Source organism: Hirundo rustica, chromosome 2 (genome assembly GCF_015227805.2).
Source record: "Hirundo rustica isolate bHirRus1 chromosome 2, bHirRus1.pri.v3, whole genome shotgun sequence".
NCBI classification, from domain to species: domain Eukaryota; kingdom Metazoa; phylum Chordata; class Aves; order Passeriformes; family Hirundinidae; genus Hirundo; species Hirundo rustica.
Window position 1 is genome coordinate 2,832,734 of NC_053451.1, and position 16,912 is coordinate 2,849,645.

At 41.3% G+C, this 16,912-nt stretch overlaps 1 protein-coding gene across 2 annotated transcripts in view; it reads left to right on the plus strand.

Moving 5' to 3' along the window:
* EPHA3 (EPH receptor A3) overlaps window positions 1–13,177 on the plus strand; it is a 177,079-nt gene extending 163,902 nt beyond the window's left edge. For both annotated transcript variants that reach the window (XM_040054900.2, XM_040054901.1), the window contains 2 exons: window positions 7,762–7,917; window positions 9,265–13,177. In XM_040054900.2, coding sequence (XP_039910834.1) covers window positions 7,762–7,917; window positions 9,265–9,370 — 262 coding nt within the window. In that variant the 3' untranslated portion in view covers window positions 9,371–13,177. The remainder of the gene's footprint in view (window positions 1–7,761; window positions 7,918–9,264) is intronic.
* The last annotated feature ends 3,735 nt before the right edge of the window (window positions 13,178–16,912 follow it).

The window sequence follows — 16,912 nt, forward strand, 5'->3', positions numbered from 1 at the left end:
GCACGTTTTACACTAACACCTCACAGAAGAGGAGTCAAAGCCTTCCATTCTCTCTTTCCTTTAAAGTTTTCTATCCCCTCAGGCCACTCCATGGTATCTAATAATTTCTTGAGACCCAAGGGGATGTTTTTATCCTTATTGATCATCGCTTTGCAGATCGTTCTACGTGCCTTTGAACCTCGCACCAACAAAAGGGTTTTGTAGCCTCAGCACAGCAAACGTTTCATAATACTTTTCCTGGTGTTGTGTTTCATCTCAGATTCACATGAAAATTCCATTTCAATTCCTTGTAAAGTACAGAGCAGGGCTGATTTCTTTCTTACCTGTCAAAATTCACTTTTTAATCAGGTGACCACCTTGAGCTTTTGCTAATAAGGCCTGCACTGGTTCTGGACACATGGGGTTTTTGTGTCCCCTAGGCCGCCTGGAGTTAAGCAGCGCTGTAGGAACAGAACTCAGTGCAAGCCATGTGGTTTTCTAAAGCACAGTCTCATGATATTTTTATTTGATTTATGTCTCGCTGTTCTTTCCTGTTTTCTGAACACAATGTTCATTTTTCTAACAGAGTCCTTAGGTTGTTTGGAAATCTTTAGGGTGGAAGTGAGTTCATCGTTCTTCCAGTTTTGATCAATTTCATTATTTTTCCTCTTGAGCTTATTTTTTTTTCAGTCCACTGTGTATTACTTCACATTTCATACAGATACAAAGCAGATGGAAACTTTTCTCGGCTTGGGGAGTCAGAATCACTTCACCCACCTGCAAGCAAGTTGGTGAGGCTGAAATGGCTCTTTAGCTGTTGTTTCATTTGTGTGGGGAAAAAGATGTAACTTGAGTCATGCAACTGGAAGTACTTTGTGTACACTACAAATCTGAAATGGACTCATGATTTTTTTTTTTTATCTGTTTCACTTTTTTCATTGATTTATATTTATGATAATTTTTTTCTTATTTAAATTTCTGATTCTGAATTTATATATCTATATATATTTATGTATTTATATTTACATATATATACACATATAGTACATTTTTATATATTTACAATATATATTTACAATATTTACCTTTTTATGTATATGAATCTTACATGGCCATTTGAAAAAGCATATTTAAAACATAGTGTGTCATTTAATATATTTAAAGCATTTATTTATGTGTCCCAAAGCTGTCATAGTATAGCGTGATCTTGAAGTATGAGGTTGTGACACAGGATTCAGGCAGCTTAAACGTTGTGGCAGCTTTCCCAAATTTGCTGTGTGTGTTCACATCCTTGATGTAGGGGGGACTAAAGTAATTTAGTCTTCACGAGCCTGTGAAATGGGAATAGCTGAGTCAATGCACAGCCCTCATTTGAAAAAAAATTGAAATTTGTTTCTAATTCCAACATATGACTTTTAGAAAGTCTGAATTTCTCCCAGGCCTCTGATTGGTTGCAAAGCTGACACGGAATCTGCACCAAATATCTCAACCTGTTTCTGTGTTTGCTTTTGGTAGCATCAAATCAGTGTCAGGTATTGCTGTTGTTGTTTTTCTATACTGCAAGCGCATATTCAGGAGAAGATGAATTAACTGTATTGCAAGGAAGGGGAGAAGAACACCTAAGAATTCAGGCTATTTCAGAAAAGTCATAGCTGAAATTCTTCTCATGTAGCCCGGAAAATTTAGGGGGTGAGGGTCAGTTATTCTTCCTGATGAAAAAACGCGTATGAAGAATTAATTCCTGACGCATTCTTTTACCTGCTAGCAAGTTGTTTGCAGCCCTACCTTGATTTGCTTAAATTTGGTGTGTTGTCTGAGTTACCCCGGCTTGGGTAACTTCCTTGAGCAGTCTTTGGAAGAGCTGTTCTTTGTGAGTAATTGTTTGAAAGGGTTCACTGCTAAACATGTTTAGCTTTGTTTTCTCTCATTGTGCTGCTCTCATTGGTGACATCCAGGGTCAGTGCATACAATTTAAAATTTGATGTTTGCTCCTCACAAAGAAGAGTGAACAGGGCAAATAAAAAAAAATCAGACTTGCTCCTTTCTGCAGCATAATTCAAGCCCTGTTTTTTACAAAAATATTTGCGATGAAATTGCTGTTTAGGTTGGCGGAACACTTTGTTGAGAAGTCCCTTTCTTTTTTGCCATTTGGGTCAGAAGGCTTCAGACGCTTGACATACATTGCTGACCTGCTGCAGTATTGTTTGTTTGCTTCTCCCTGTTAGGAACTTCCAGGATGGAAGAGAGGAGGAGATTTCAGTTTTCCTTGGATGTTGTCAGGGTCTTAACGACGGGGTTTGAGTTTGGCCAAATGCTGTGTAGAGCAAGTTTCTGTGTGGATTTTAAGCTTCCTTTAAAATCCAGCAAGAACATAATTCCCGTCCTAAACCCAGACTGTTCGCCCTAAAAGAATTCAAGTAATGTAAACTTAAAATTCCAGCTCTCTCTCTGAAGCCTGCTAAACATAAAATAGTGAATTTATGGACAGGAGGGGGAAAAAAACTTAACTACAAATCACAAAATGGAATACAGTAAATCCTACTCCTCGGTGTCTAAGCATAGTTTGGATTGTGCAGGGGTTAGACTGAAGAGGTTTTTAGGAACTTCATTCAGCCAGAGACACAAAAGCCATGTTTTCACCTGATTTTCCCAGCAGACAATATTATTGAGCCTGGGGCAGGCACGACTGGGCCGTTGTCCCTCCAAAGGGAGTAGGTGGAAGTGAGCTGGGGCTGGCTGTTAACAGGGACAGTAAAACATCTACTGGCACTTCCACACCTCTGATTCGCCTCCACTCAGGGAAACTCAGGCAGGAATTTACAGCAGGCCCAGCCAAATTAAATATTAAATTAATCATTTAACTAGTGAATTAAAATAAATTAAATATTAATTTATTAATATAAATTAAGTAGAAATGCAGCGAGTGGCCTGATGGGGAGGGGAGGTTTCGCTGTTTATTGAGATTTCTGAGGGGGTTTTGTTCTGCTGCTCTCAGCTCGTGGAGCCGGTGGCAATTCCACACTGGAAATGCTGAAAGGACAAAAGTAGAAATTCACAGTGATGCCCAAGCCTTTTAATGTATTTCTCATATTTTGTAGCTTGGTAGATGATTGCTAATGTATGACCATAGCTCCGGTGCTTTTCCTGCCCTTTCCCCCTAGATTTTGGAGCAATAAGCTGACCTTCTAAACACATCCCTGAACCGTTTTCTAGATTAATAAATAATCTTTATTCCAAGTAGGGGACCTCCAATAAGAAGTGGGGCAGAGAACCCCTTGGACCAACTCCAAGGGGTTGACCCAGGGGTGGGTTATTGGATGTATCTGTTAAATATCCTGATTAATTAACCTTATACAATCTCAGAAATTTTATTCTGGGTGTGCCCATCACCACTGGGACACCTGGAAGCTTCCATGTAAAGGTCTGCTTTTCACTTTACTATTCTAACACTGATGCAAGGGGTTTTCCTCTTTTGATTATAGGCAACAACAGTGCAGCCAAAAGTGAACTACAAAGGGAAGCTCTCCACAGCAAATGGTAGATTTTAAGCATTTTAAGAGCTTTATGGAGCATTTTTCTCTTCCTGTTCTGAGGAGCTCACAGACTGTCCTAACAACAATGAGTGGTTGGCACTGAGGGCCTGTCAGGCAGCTACACATCCCAGGAAATGGCCATGTGCCTTAAAAGCACTGATTAAGCTGTGTTATGAGGGGGAAAAAAAAAAAAATCAGCAACGTGCTGGGGGTTTTTTTGCCTTTAGTGGTTTGGTGTCGGGGAAAAGTAAATGAAGGAGCATTGACACACCCAGGCATGTGATTTGTTATCCCACCAAGATGCTGAAAAATAGAAGCATGTTGAAAATCATGTTCTGAAGTGCAGCTAAAGGAGTAGGGAAGGATTGACCTTTGGGGCAGTTGAAATTTTATTTGCTTATTATCCTAGTGGAAGCTGTGGTAAGTTGGGTTGTTGTTGTTGTTTTTTGTGGGGTTTTTTTTTTGTTTTGGTTTGGTTTGTTTTTTTTTTTTTTGCCAACAATGGAGCTAGAAAACAAGGTATATTGACTTTTAGAGTGGTGTACCATTTTTGCAGCCTCAACTGCACTTTTCTTCCCTTTGGTTATTTGTGTTGCTCCTCTTCATTTCTCCAGCTCTCCTTTCACTCCAAGGAGCAGCCCACAACATGCTTATTTGGAGAGTATGAAAACAACACATGAAGGCCCTTGGGAAAAGCAAATGTGCCCTCTCTAAGAGGTGGATTGTACTTTAGGGACTAAATTACAAGTTCTGCTAAGAGCATGTTAAAAATGGGCATGAAGAGTTGGAACTCCAAAGATTTTTATCTTTGAGGTCCGGGGATAATCAAGTAAACAGAATAGCTCTGCTTCACCTTGGCATGTCATTTATTTACTAGTTTCCTGTCGACACACATGCATGCATATGACTCTGATTGCTGGAGAAGATAAACCAGAAATTTGCTTTCTGTGCCACCTGTTGGTTTTGGGGCTATTTTTCTCTTGAAATAAAATTCTTGTTAGAGCTGTGCTTCAGCTCCCCATAATCATAAAGCCCATAGGATTTGTGTTCCAACCAGGCTCATAGGGAGCAATTTCACTTTACAAAATCAGCTTTTAATTACCTAAAATTTGCCACAGGAAATTGCTTTATGTTTTGGGGGTGTTTTTTAAAATAAAAGCTTTCCTCTTTAAAAGAAATGGACTGTGGAAAGGAAAGTCTAGATTTATAAAACTGAAGGCTGGTTGTGCTGTTTGGGGGAATGGATGGAAAGAGAGAGGCTCCTACAATACAAAGTCTGGGACTGTGTGTGCACAGCTCCTCTGTGTATTTGCAGAAGAAGTGGCAGGACATTTTCATTTTCTTTGTCTCAGTTCCTGGATTTTACAGGTTAGTTTGCCTTTTTTTCCTCCCCAGAGAGCAGCCAACCAGAGATGATATTTTCGTGCTGTATTGAGAAGGGTTCTAATGATGTTTTCTGTGTTTTTTCTTGTTAGTGCAGCAAAAATTTCCCTGTGTTATGACAAAAAGCTGTGCTAATGACAGTACACCATAGTTCTCCTCACTGAGAAGGCTCAAAGGTTAATTCCAACTGTTAAATCAATAGACACATCCAGAGAAAGCTTCCAGCCACAGGATGTTTTGTCACTGGCATCTCACTGTTCAGTTTGTCTCTCCAAACTGAGTCTTGCTGTGTTGTTTTCTTTTTTTTCAGAGCACCACATGTCAGTAAATACAACTTTGTAGGTGTAGTAAACACAACAGTCTGAGTGAACAGGATAGAAGATCTTGCAGTGACTGTCAGAAGATGATATGAGGAGAGTGTATCATAGTTAATGAAAGCAACAAAGCAAAAAGAGTTAAAAAAAGAAAAAGAAAAAAAAAGGGGGGGGGGGGGGGGGGGGAAGAAAAGATGGAGAGAAATGTTCTCTTTCACTTCCCCTGAGCAAACATGTAATTTCCATGATTTCTTTTTAATGGCTCTCTTCTGAAAGTGGTAGGTACTGATTTATGAAAAGCTGTAAAGGATCAGGTGGAGCCCTGCAGGACGTCGTTTACAGCTGCACGGACTGCAGCCCCTCTAATTTGTCTGCTAAAGTGTGAGCTCATGGCGCACATCACCCAGACCATAAATTTCGTGCTCAGCCCTTCTGTCTAGGGGCTGGGTCAGGGGGAGAAAACCTGCCAGGCTGTGCAGATGCTCTGCAAGCCCAGCTTTCCCCCGGAGCGCGCGAGGAGACGTCGCGGGCTCTTCGCAGCGAGGCGAATTCCTGCCCATTGATAAACAGTCCAGATGTCCTCTCTGAGGAGGAAAGTAACTAATTTTTTGTTTGGAAGCCTGCAAGAAGAAAAATGATACTTTACAGTGCTGGTTACTCTGAGGTCACTCGCATTGAAATTAGGTCATATTTTTTTGTCAAGATGATACTTTGATCCAAGTAATAAGCATAAAGGCTCTTTTGGGCCAGTCTAATTCCTAATCCTAGAGACCTGTTCTATTTCAACTTGTTTATACTTTTTTTTTCATTAGTGATTCTTGAGTCAGACCTTGTTTTATTAGGCTTAAGTTAAAAAGGCATACTAGGCTGGGAAAAAAAATCCAAAAAAATTTCTGTGCTTTATCACTAAGAACAGTTCATAAATATTCTTAATTAATATCTTGGGATTCCAGACACTATACCCAGAAAACTATAAATAAAACCCATTGGCTCTTCACGGGACAAACAGTAGTCAGGGAAATCCCGGCCTTACAGCTACTGATTAAATCTATCTTGAGCCTGATTGTCAAACGGAGCCTCTAGAGCTGGGTATCACGTAGGCGTCTGAGATTTGGGTTGACCATGACAACAGTACATGAAGTGAGCTGCTGTTTTGAGGACAGAGCAGGTTTCTGGTGTCCTCTGTTGCTTTTCTTTCTGTGGGTGGCTGTTCCCAGCATGTGAAGTCCAGAGTTGGTGTCACTGATCACAGTCCTGGCTGGGCTCTGGAGGGAACGTAGCCAGGCTCTGGGACCTGGTGAAAACTGATTATGTCTGTGAGATTTTCAAGCATTTTAATTATGCCCTGCATTGCCAGAAGGGGAAAAAAAATGCTGTATTAACTTTATGAGCCTGATTGATAACAATCGGGAAAACATCAGAAGTTAAAGCAGCTGTTTGAGATGTGGCCAATTCCAAAAAAATAATTTTTCTTTTCTTCAAAAGTGAAAAGCAGAAGTCTTGATGTAACTAATGTTATGTAATTGATGCGGTATCTCCTGATTCCAGGGCAGGTCAGGTGTTCTGCAAGGATGTGCTGTTGCACTGCTGCTGATTTTGATGAAATCTGAGACATATTGAAATTGAAAAGGATTTGGATTTTCTAGGCTTTTTCTGAGGTTAAAACCACTATGTTTAAATAAGTGATTCTCTTGCTGCCTTTAAAATCTCCTCTTATTTACTGTTGTTCCAGTGATGAGCAGAGTTTAGTTGGGTTTGGAGTGAAGAGAGTGTTTCACAACCCAGATCAGTTCTCCAGTTCCAGTAGCTGGCACCTGCCTGTTACACTGTGTAATCACTGCCTTTAAATTATGCTGTCAGTCCAGCCACCTCTCATTTTCACTGCTTTCAGTGACAAAAGTCACTTCAAATGGGCTCAGCAGCAGTAGTCAGACTCCTGTGCTGGTTACTAGAGAGAAAAAGAATTATGGGGCAGAAAATAGACTGTGAAGTTGCAGAGAGAGCTGCTTTGAACATTCTCTAGTTCAGTCTCAGGCGCAGCACAGCTAAGCACACACTTGGCTTTAAGCCTGCAATAAAACAATAAAAATAAGGTACTTTGCTTATTGCTGAAGCTTCTGCCTTGGTAGCAACATTTAGGATTTGTTAGCAGGCCACAATATTCTGAACATTTGATATGACCAAATTCTACCAACACACTCAGCTTGGAGCCTGGAACGTGCATTGTCTGTGTGATGTTTGGGACTGGGTAATTAACATAAATATAACCTAATTTAGTCTTTGCACGTTAAAATGTGAGGTAGCAATCCACTTTGTGAATGCTGCGGTGATTTAAACAGGGGCATGGGTGCTCTTCAGCAGGAGGATTCCACAGCATTTGTCAGAGCTGCCGGCACCAGTCCCGCGGTGGCCTCAGCGGCTGAGAACTCCCACAGACGAACAGCAAAGCCACATCCAGCCTGGATGCTCCTGCCACTGCTAGGTTTAGATGAAAAGCAAATCCATATTTCTCCCCGTTCCCTAAATTTCATTGCATTGTTCTTTTGTTTCAGGCCATCCAACCTCCTCCTGGACCAAAGCAACGTTGACATTTCAGCCTTCCGCAGCACGGGTGATTGGCTCAATGGTTTTCGGACAGGGCAGTGCAAGGACATTTTCACAGGGGTGGAGTACAGCTCCTGTGACACCATAGCCAAGATTTCCACAGAGTAAGTTACAACCTGCTCTGGGTTTTCACCATAGCTACAAGTTCAAACAAAAGCATAGAAGTAGCACTTTTTTACGGCGTTTCCAATTCTTAGCTAAAATTTTCTTATGTTTCAAGAGGCAAATGGGAATTATTTGTTGCGGTTGAAATAGCCATGAAGGAAATCTCTGTCTGGTGACAGTGTGAAGGCCATGGTCCCACAGCTCTTTCTCACTAAATACAAGAAAATACCCAATTTCTTCCAATACAGTAGCACCATGCATCATCTGGTACACTAGCCTCACTTCCTCTCACTGAAGTTTCTCTGTTGGTTCTTTAAATTCTGTGTTTTATATGGGAGTTTCGCTACAGCTGGCACGTTGCCAATCTTTCCCTTTATTGCCCATCCCATATTCCACCTAACCAGGTGAGGGTGCACATTGTTTGTAGCTGTTTTCCTCCTCCATGCTAATAATGACTCAGAGGCTGAACTCCCTCCTGCTGTGCTTGGAAGTGAGCAAATGGCAAGTTTATGACATTCTAAATGCAATCCATCTTTGTTCTAGTGACAAGTAAGAGTAGGGTAATGTTCTTTCTGCACCTGAAAAGGCATCAAGTACAGTTAAAAATTTAATGCCAAGGGAGACCTTAATTCCCAGTTGGGCTGGCTGGATGCACTACAAGTTATGGAGAGGTATGCAGCAGCTGTGCTACCAACAATTAAACACATCAATACCGTTAATTAGTGTATTATTGCGTCTATAAAAAAGGGTGCTAATGGCTTTTTGTAACAATTGCCCTTTGGGGACAGTACAGAAATCCTCTAGGAATGCCCAATTTCCTGTGAGCCCCTGGTTAATTAGCCCTTCAAAGGTGTTAAACCAGTTTGGTGTTGCACAAGGAACAATGAGACCGGAGATCCTGGACGGAAAAGAGGAGACACTGGAAGCTTGGCCATGGCCTCCTTCAGCTCAGTGCACCATTCAGAGAGCAGTGATGTGTCAGCATGCCCAGGAAAAGCGACCGGATTTGGTAGGGTTAGAGAGGCTCAGCTGATCCAGCAGTGGCCCCCTTGCCCCCAAACCCCAGTGCTTGCCTCACTGGAGAACAGTTTCATTGCCTTTTCTTCCAGGCAAGCCATCACCATGTGGCTAAATGAGCTTTCAGTCTAATTTTTGCAGCCCCCTTGTGTTTTCAGACAGTTGCTCTCAGTGGTTTTTTTGCACCAGGGCTTGTGTTTTAGCAATGTCCCTGTACCTGGAGGCTCCTGCAGTGCAGCAATGTGAGAGGGACAAGTCCACTGCTGTTTGCTGAGATCAGTGCTATGAAACTCGCTGTCCTCACCCACACACCTTCTCTTCTTTTCCAGTGACATGAAGAAAGTTGGTGTTACGGTGGTGGGCCCTCAGAAGAAGATTGTCAGCAGTATCAAAGCTCTAGAAACCCATACAAAGAACAGCCCTGTTCCTGTGTAAGGTACCAAAACGATGTTGCTCAGGACAGGAAAAAAGAAAAGGAGAAAAGTTGCATCGCTGGTCAAAAGTGATGGCTGATAAATGGCAGAACTTAAAGGAGTTCTTTGCAACGGCTTTGGAAACACAATGGTTGAGATTTCAAACCCACAGGACACTCAAATACTGAGTATAAATGCCTTAAAAATAGGAGCAAACTTGTTTTCTATCTGTTAATCCTAAAAGGTGGGTGCTCTTGACTGACTGTTAATGCAGATAGCAAATATCAAAAGAAAAAAAAAAATACGTGAAAAAATCCTTCCAAGTAAAAACCAGTGTTACTAAAACCTAGAGCCATTTGAATATTGTGACTGAAAAACAGAAAAAAAAAATGGACATAAAAGCTGTGTATTTGATCTATACAGCAAACAAGAAGAAAGAAAGACTCACAGTATTTTTATACAGAAGAGATCTGTAACAGGTATTTTATTTCTTTAAAAGCAAGGAAAATAGAGGACTATACCTCACAAGCTGTCTGGCCATATTTACTATAATGTCATTGTAACATGCTATTTCAGCTTCAGGAAGGAACAGAAATAAAATTTGTAGTGACTTTGAAGTAGTTGACAAAAGATTTTCACCATTATGTTAGCTTCCCTAACTGTGTTCATTTAAATAGAAACAAGTCTTAATTTTTACAAGGCTTATTTATTTTCTTGATTTGGTTTTTGTGGGTTTGTTGTTTTTGTTTTTGTTTTTTTCATTATTGTTTATATTTATGCTTAAATACCTTAACCTGGCTGTATTATTGCCAAGTGCCAAATGTTATCCAAACTTCATTAGTTCAATCTGAGAAACTCTCTGAGGGTTAGCTACTAGATGATTTTACACTCATAGCATCGTGCATGAAACACAGGAGGAAAGAAAGGTGGTCTTTTTTGCAGCACTGACATTACGAACAGCATCTGGGCTTTTTTTGGAAGTGAGATTTCTTCCATTTGCTGTGAGTGGTATTTTCAACCAGGCTGGGGTTTTGACAGTGGTGTGTGCATTGATGTTTTGATCAGTATCTGCCCCAAATAGCACATCCCATTTCCTTCCCCAAGGCTGCTTTCCTGGCACAATGAGGAGCCTTATTCCTGGGTGGTGTTCAGGTGAGAGATCTGCTAAGAAAATATAAAAGGGAGCCAGGGTTGGTGCATCCTGCTCTAACTGGTGATGCTTTTTTGACTTCCCTGGGAAGTGACCCTTGCTTAAAAGGATGATTGAAGCTGTGAGGTGAGGCTTTGGTGTTGAAATTTACATATGCCTGAGCTAGAAACGCCCCTGTAGAGGCACTGCCATCCTGGAGGGGACCTGAATTTTTAGGCACAGCTTCTGTGAGTGTCCATTCCTTGAAAGACAGCAGAAGGCAGCCCAAGTCTAGGAGAGCATTCACATCTCCCTGGAAAAAGGAGACTGGAAGGTGGATTTTGAGGATCCCCCACCATTTTCAGCATCTTAAAAAGAGCTTCCCAACCCCTAAGTTTTTGCTCTGCAGCACATCCATCCCAGTTCTGAGCAGACATGACTCTGCTCTGAAAATGCACGGTTTAAAACAGTATGAGCCACTTGTGCTTCTTCACACTCTAGATGCGATGCTAGGCACACAGACAGCAGGGGAAACCATCCTGCTTCCCAGCTTGACATTTTGGAATCCAGACCTGATTCTGATGAATCCCTAGAAATCCAAGACTGTGTGAGAGGCAGATGAAAAAATGGCACGCTGTGTTTTCTCTGTGCATGCAAAAGCAGGTAACCAGTTGTGCTTTTTTCTGTTGGCTTGGGTTTTGAAGCTGCTTGGCATATAAGTGAGGAAAGAATCTGTTTCTAGGGTTTGTGGGGCTGAAATTGTTCTGCATGAATGCAGGACTTAAGAAATGTCCAGGCACGACATTTATCGCTCATTGCTAAAGAGAAGCAGAGTTAGAGGCTTTTTCATGAGCGCTGGTAGTGAGCAGGCTGTAAGGACTGGATTTGAAACACACTCACAGCATAACAGTAATTCTTTCTGAAAGAGAAGTGAATAGGTTTTAAAACTGAAATTACCAAAAAAAAAAAAAAAAAAAAAAAAAAAAAAAAAGGCAAAATAAAGCACTTAAGCTGTAAAGAACACTTCCCCTTATCTGCCCCAGTCTGTCATGAAATGCAGCACACTGGATAGAAAAGCTGTGTTCTGTGTTGCATAGTACATTCAAAACCTTTCTTTTCTTCGGGTTGAGATTGCTCTAGATCAGACACTGTTAGTGAATTTAAGCCACCAAAATCCAGTGGCAAACACTTTCTTTGTGGGGACAGCTTTTTGTGACCTTTCTCCTCAGCTTCATTCTGCTGCTGGGGTTGGGGCCTGACCTCGGGGAAATCCTTCTGGAGACACAGACCCAATTCTTAAGAGTTTCAGGCACTTGAAAACTTTGCACCATCCACCCTCAATTTCCTCCTGCCATGTGTCCTGTCGTGTTCCTTGCCCACTGTTCAGGCATGCTCAGCGTAAAATATTTAATCTCACCGAGGGGGAAAAAAAAAAAAAAGCAGCAGCTCGGTTTTTTTTGCTTTTCTTTGCTGTTAGGAGAGATTTAAAAACCTGTTTGGTTTTCCCTCCCTGTCAGAAGTTGATTTGTACTGTAAGTGGCCTCTGTTGCAAGCATCCTGTACTCCCTGTCCCCCTGTACATATGTAAACATAGCAGTGTACAATTCTTCAGTGTGGAGTAGAGAAATAGAGGTCGTGTGGCCATCTGCCTGTACAGGTTATGGACATCAAGCGAAACGCAAACTGCCCATAAAAAGACACGCCATATTATTGGGTTTTGTACCTTTCGATATAGTTTCCATTTTATTTATTTCTGTTAACATAATCTAGTTTTTGTGCTGTAACTTAGCATCCAATAAGCAATGTATAGATGTGATTTGATTGGCAATATGTATTTACTTTAACTTGTATTTCAAAAGCATTACTTACTCATTTAGATTATATATTGTGCAATTGTAGATGGCCTCTTACTAATGTAAAATGATTTGTAGTGGAAACATTTATATTTTTATAATAAACATAATGAAAGTATTTTTTACATACTGAAATACTGAGGTGATTGCTTGGAGGACAAAGTAAATTTATTTGATTAGTGTGATAAAATTGTAATTAACTATGGATAAGTTCTGAGTGTTAAAGCATGGGTCTGGAGTGAAAGCTAGATATTACCTATATTATCTATTAAAATAAACAAGCAGTGCAGGTTTTAACCAAGCAGACCAGCATTTGTGCAAAACTGACTTACATCAGTCAAAGACTTTACTTTCTCCATGGATACTGGGAAACATCTTCTACAGCCTGCCTACGGGATATTGAAAAACGCTGTCATTTATTTTAGTTGTGTCAAGTATTTCCAAACTTTTGCTTTTTTTCCTCCCTCACCAGTGGACCTCTTTTCATCTTATTACTATGTTGAATCCAGTCAAAGATGTACTTTTCAACAAAATAAAGTAGCCCACCACGTACTGTAATTTCACCCCACGATCATTTCTTGCCTCTGAGTATCTGTGTTAGATAATATTTTTGCCCCTGTTTTGTTACGTCCCTGCCATGTCTTTTTCTGTGTGCTTCACCCAAGTACAGGGTCTTTGAAAATGCCAACATACACAACTCAGGAATCCTCTTCCTAGGAAAATAGGAATGGTTTTGATGCTTGCCAGTTTCTTGAATTTTACAGGTTCTTTCTGTACCATAACGCATTTTGCATGCTTTTGTATACTACTCTGCTTACCGGTGCAAAACAATGAATGATATACCTGTTCTGGAGTCTGTAAGCTGATAAACTTTATGAATGTGGATGTAGCATCCTTTTTGTTTTTTGGGAGGGGGGTACGGGTGCATTTTGTCTTGGTGTGTTCAACAGAAAGGGAATCACTGAGAAGAGTCACCCAGAGCTGGACTTGTCCTTAAATGAACACAGCTGGACTGGAAGCCCCTTGTTCTTCCTGCCCCCAGAATGCTTCATGATTTAGTGGATAAATGGTGTCATTTTAGTCCCAAAACGAGGGTGTTTGATGCTGTTCTTGAGCTCCAGGGAGGTGGCTCTGATGGGATCCAATCCACACAGTGTGCAAACCATTTGCTCTGTGAATAGATTTCACCTCAGCAGTTGTGTTACCCTGGCTTGTGTCTACCCTGGCTTGTGTCTACCCCTTGGGCATTGCTGGTACATTATATCTGCTCTAGATCTTAGAGGGCACAATGGCTATTGGTGCTTTTATTGCTTTTACTGTAAAATAGTATTCATTTGATTAATTAATGTAGCCAGCTCTGGAGGGGCAGCAGGATGCACTCACTTAACAGCAGCAGAACAAGGAACTGCCTGGCAGCTCCCCCCACCCTAGCACCCCAGAATATGCTGATTTGGGAGGGATCCATCAGGATCATCGAGTCTGGAGAGGTAAATTGCTGATAATCAGTTCCATAAATTCAATATGCCTGTCGGGGTTTGTTGGTGCTGCCCAAGTGGTGTTTTTCCACTCTGCATTTCTCCTCAAGGATGATGCCCAGACCCAGATATCTGTACCATTAAAAGCCCAAGGAATGCCAAGTGAAATCAGAGCATTACTTCTGCTGTCTCACACGTGCCACTCCTGTTAATTCATATGGATATCCATGCTGCTGACTTCCTTTCATTTTCTGAGCTGCTCTGATTCTTCATATCCTTTCCAAGCTATCACTGCCTGGTCAATCATTCCCCATTTAATGGGTGTGCACTCAGTTCCTTTTTCAGTCCTTGGTCCAATCCTTTGGGATTTCTTAATGAATTTTACTTTCCCGATTGAAAAAAAAAAATTATTTTAGAGATATTTCTCTCAGCTCTGGTTCATTCCCACATACAAACAGGCAAATGGTTTCCATGAAGGTTACCCATGCAAAGGTGAGCAGCACAAAACACAACATAAAGCTTTCTCTTGGCTTCCTCATTATCCTTTTCAGATGGCCTCTGTTAAATGAAGAGTGCTCAGTACACAGGATTTTACAGCTCACTCTGCTTTCACATGAAAATGATTTCACAATAGCCCATATTTCCCCAGTTAGCTCATGAGAATGTCGTGGGGGACAGCACCAGGAGTCTTAGTAAAGACAAGATAAATCACATCCACAACTTTTTAGATTATCTTGCCACAGAAATAAATGAGATGAGATTGACAGGATTTGTTTATTCTTGACAAATCTGAGTTGGTTTCTTAAGACCTTGCAATCCTTTGGCTGCTTAGAAATGCATTGTGTGAGATATATATAGATACATATATAAAAATATCTCTTGATGGGTATTTGAGATTAGCATACTGCTCTGGAATTGCCTGGCTCTGCTTTTGTCCTCTCTTTAAAGCTCAGGATGATCTTTGCTCCTCTCCAGTTGCTTGGGCTCCAGGAGTTCTCCAAGTGAATAGCCAGTACTTGACCAGTCCCTTGCTGCTGTAATAAATCCCACAGACCCTGAAATCCTCAATGCATTAATCACTTTTGACTGTTAAGGTTCCTAATTATGAAACAGAAATAAAATGCACACAGACAAATATTTTAGTGCACGACCAGGTTCTGCTTTGCCATCAAGCAACGACTTAGAGTCATCATTAAGGGAGAATTTGCTCAGAATTTTTTTTTTTTTTTTTAATTAGATTCAGTGACTAAGGTTCATCATTGATATATCACTTTGAAGGTAGCTGAGATTTGGGTGCATTAGAAACCTTTCACTCTATTGAGCTCCACATAAGGGGAGGAATGCCCTGAGAAATGCCCTTTATCTCCACTCCTCTTTCATCCAGTAATCTTAGAAAGCTCAGTTTTTAAGTTTCTTCTTAAAAGCGAGCATTTACTCACCATGGATTTGTAATTAATACTGAGTTTAACTTCCAGCCCTTTAAAGAAGCGTATGTTTGCAAGAGAGGGTGAAATAACCAGAGATTTTTATTGTTAATTTTTGGGAATTTAGGGAAGCAGGCTTTTGGCTGCTTCTCCTGCCTCAAGGCCCGCCAAGGACAAAAAAAAAAAACACCCAAAAAAGTAGTGTTTAGTCTCACTGTGTTCATGGGAGCATAGAGTAAAAACATTTTATTTTAAGGCACTGAGGTGAAATGAAGCCAGTAAAAAAACATATAAATGCTAAATCCTATTCGTTTAAATGGGGTAAAAAAATAATAATAAAAAATGGAGCTCTGGAAGTTTTGCACATAGGCCGACCGGGGGTTCGAATAAGCATCTCTGATGTCAATTTTCCCGGCGTTCCCCCTCCCCACCCAGCAGGAAATTGTCCTTAGGTATGGTTGACATTTTATTTGAGGCATTTCATTTCCACAGCGCGGTTCTCTCTTCTCACTTCCATTGCTCTCAGAACTGGCGCGGCTCAGCGGGGGCCGAAATCGGGCTCGAACCAGGGAGGTTCCGCGTCGCAGAGCCGCTTCCCACCGCAGGCTTTCGCTGGTACCTGCTGTCCCCTGCTGTCCCCGCCGAGCATCGTCCGGAGCCCTCCTCCCTCTGCCGGCTCTTTCAGCCGAACCCCCCCAGATGCGGGCGGGAGGTGACTCGGGGAGCGCTTTCGGAGCGAGAGCAGCCTTTCGGCCTTGCCCTTGAACTGTTCGCACTTTCCCCGGCTGTGCCGCCCGAGCTGGACTCCGTGAATGCCGCCGGACATTTGGGGTTGCCCGGGATCCTCCCCCCCAGAAATCACGTTCGGTGCAGGCATTTCATCCCCGTCTTTTCCCGCCTTCGCTGGGTGGCTTTTTGCAGCTCCAGCTGAGAATTTGCTGCCAGGTTTTTGACCGCTGCTGAAACGTGCAGCTTCCCCTCAGGCTGGTTGGCAGCTAATCACCAATAATGGTTCTCGTTTTTAGTGTGCCCCTTTAAAGCTGCGTCACCTTTTATTATTTAGCTGGGTTTAATCTCCTTCTTTCACTCTCATAAAGCTTTTTTGGGGGCTTTAGTTGAGGACTAAGTCACAATTCCCACTTGTATATACATAAAAAAAAAAAAAAAAAAAAAAAAAAAAAAGGGTGCCTCATTTAACCGAGTTAATACTCGCCTAATTGTAATAGCAAAGCAATAAAATTCAATCCCTGCAACAATGTGATGCTGTAACTTCCTTTCCTCTCACTGATGGAGCACTGGGCTACCTGCCAAGGAAGTCAAATGAAAATAGGAAATGATATGAACAAATAAAATCTATTTCTGAGATTTGGATGTAGAGATTTTCCTGAGTGTTTTTTTGGTTTTTTTGTTTTTTTTTTTTTAAATATTCAGTTATTGCTTGGTTCAATTTTTTCTTTCTAGTCCCAACTTCTCTTGCTGTGCGTGGGGGTTTTTAAAGACAGAGGCGTTGTCCCACAGAGAATTTTTTCTCCTGCCCCTTTTTACCTCTTCCTCACATATAACCTGTCCTCTTCATATAAGGTTCTATAGGGTTTTTATGAAAAACCAAGTGTATCCAAAAATACCCCAAAAATCTGTGAGGGAACACCTCCCCAGCATGGACTATAATAAATAACTGTAATT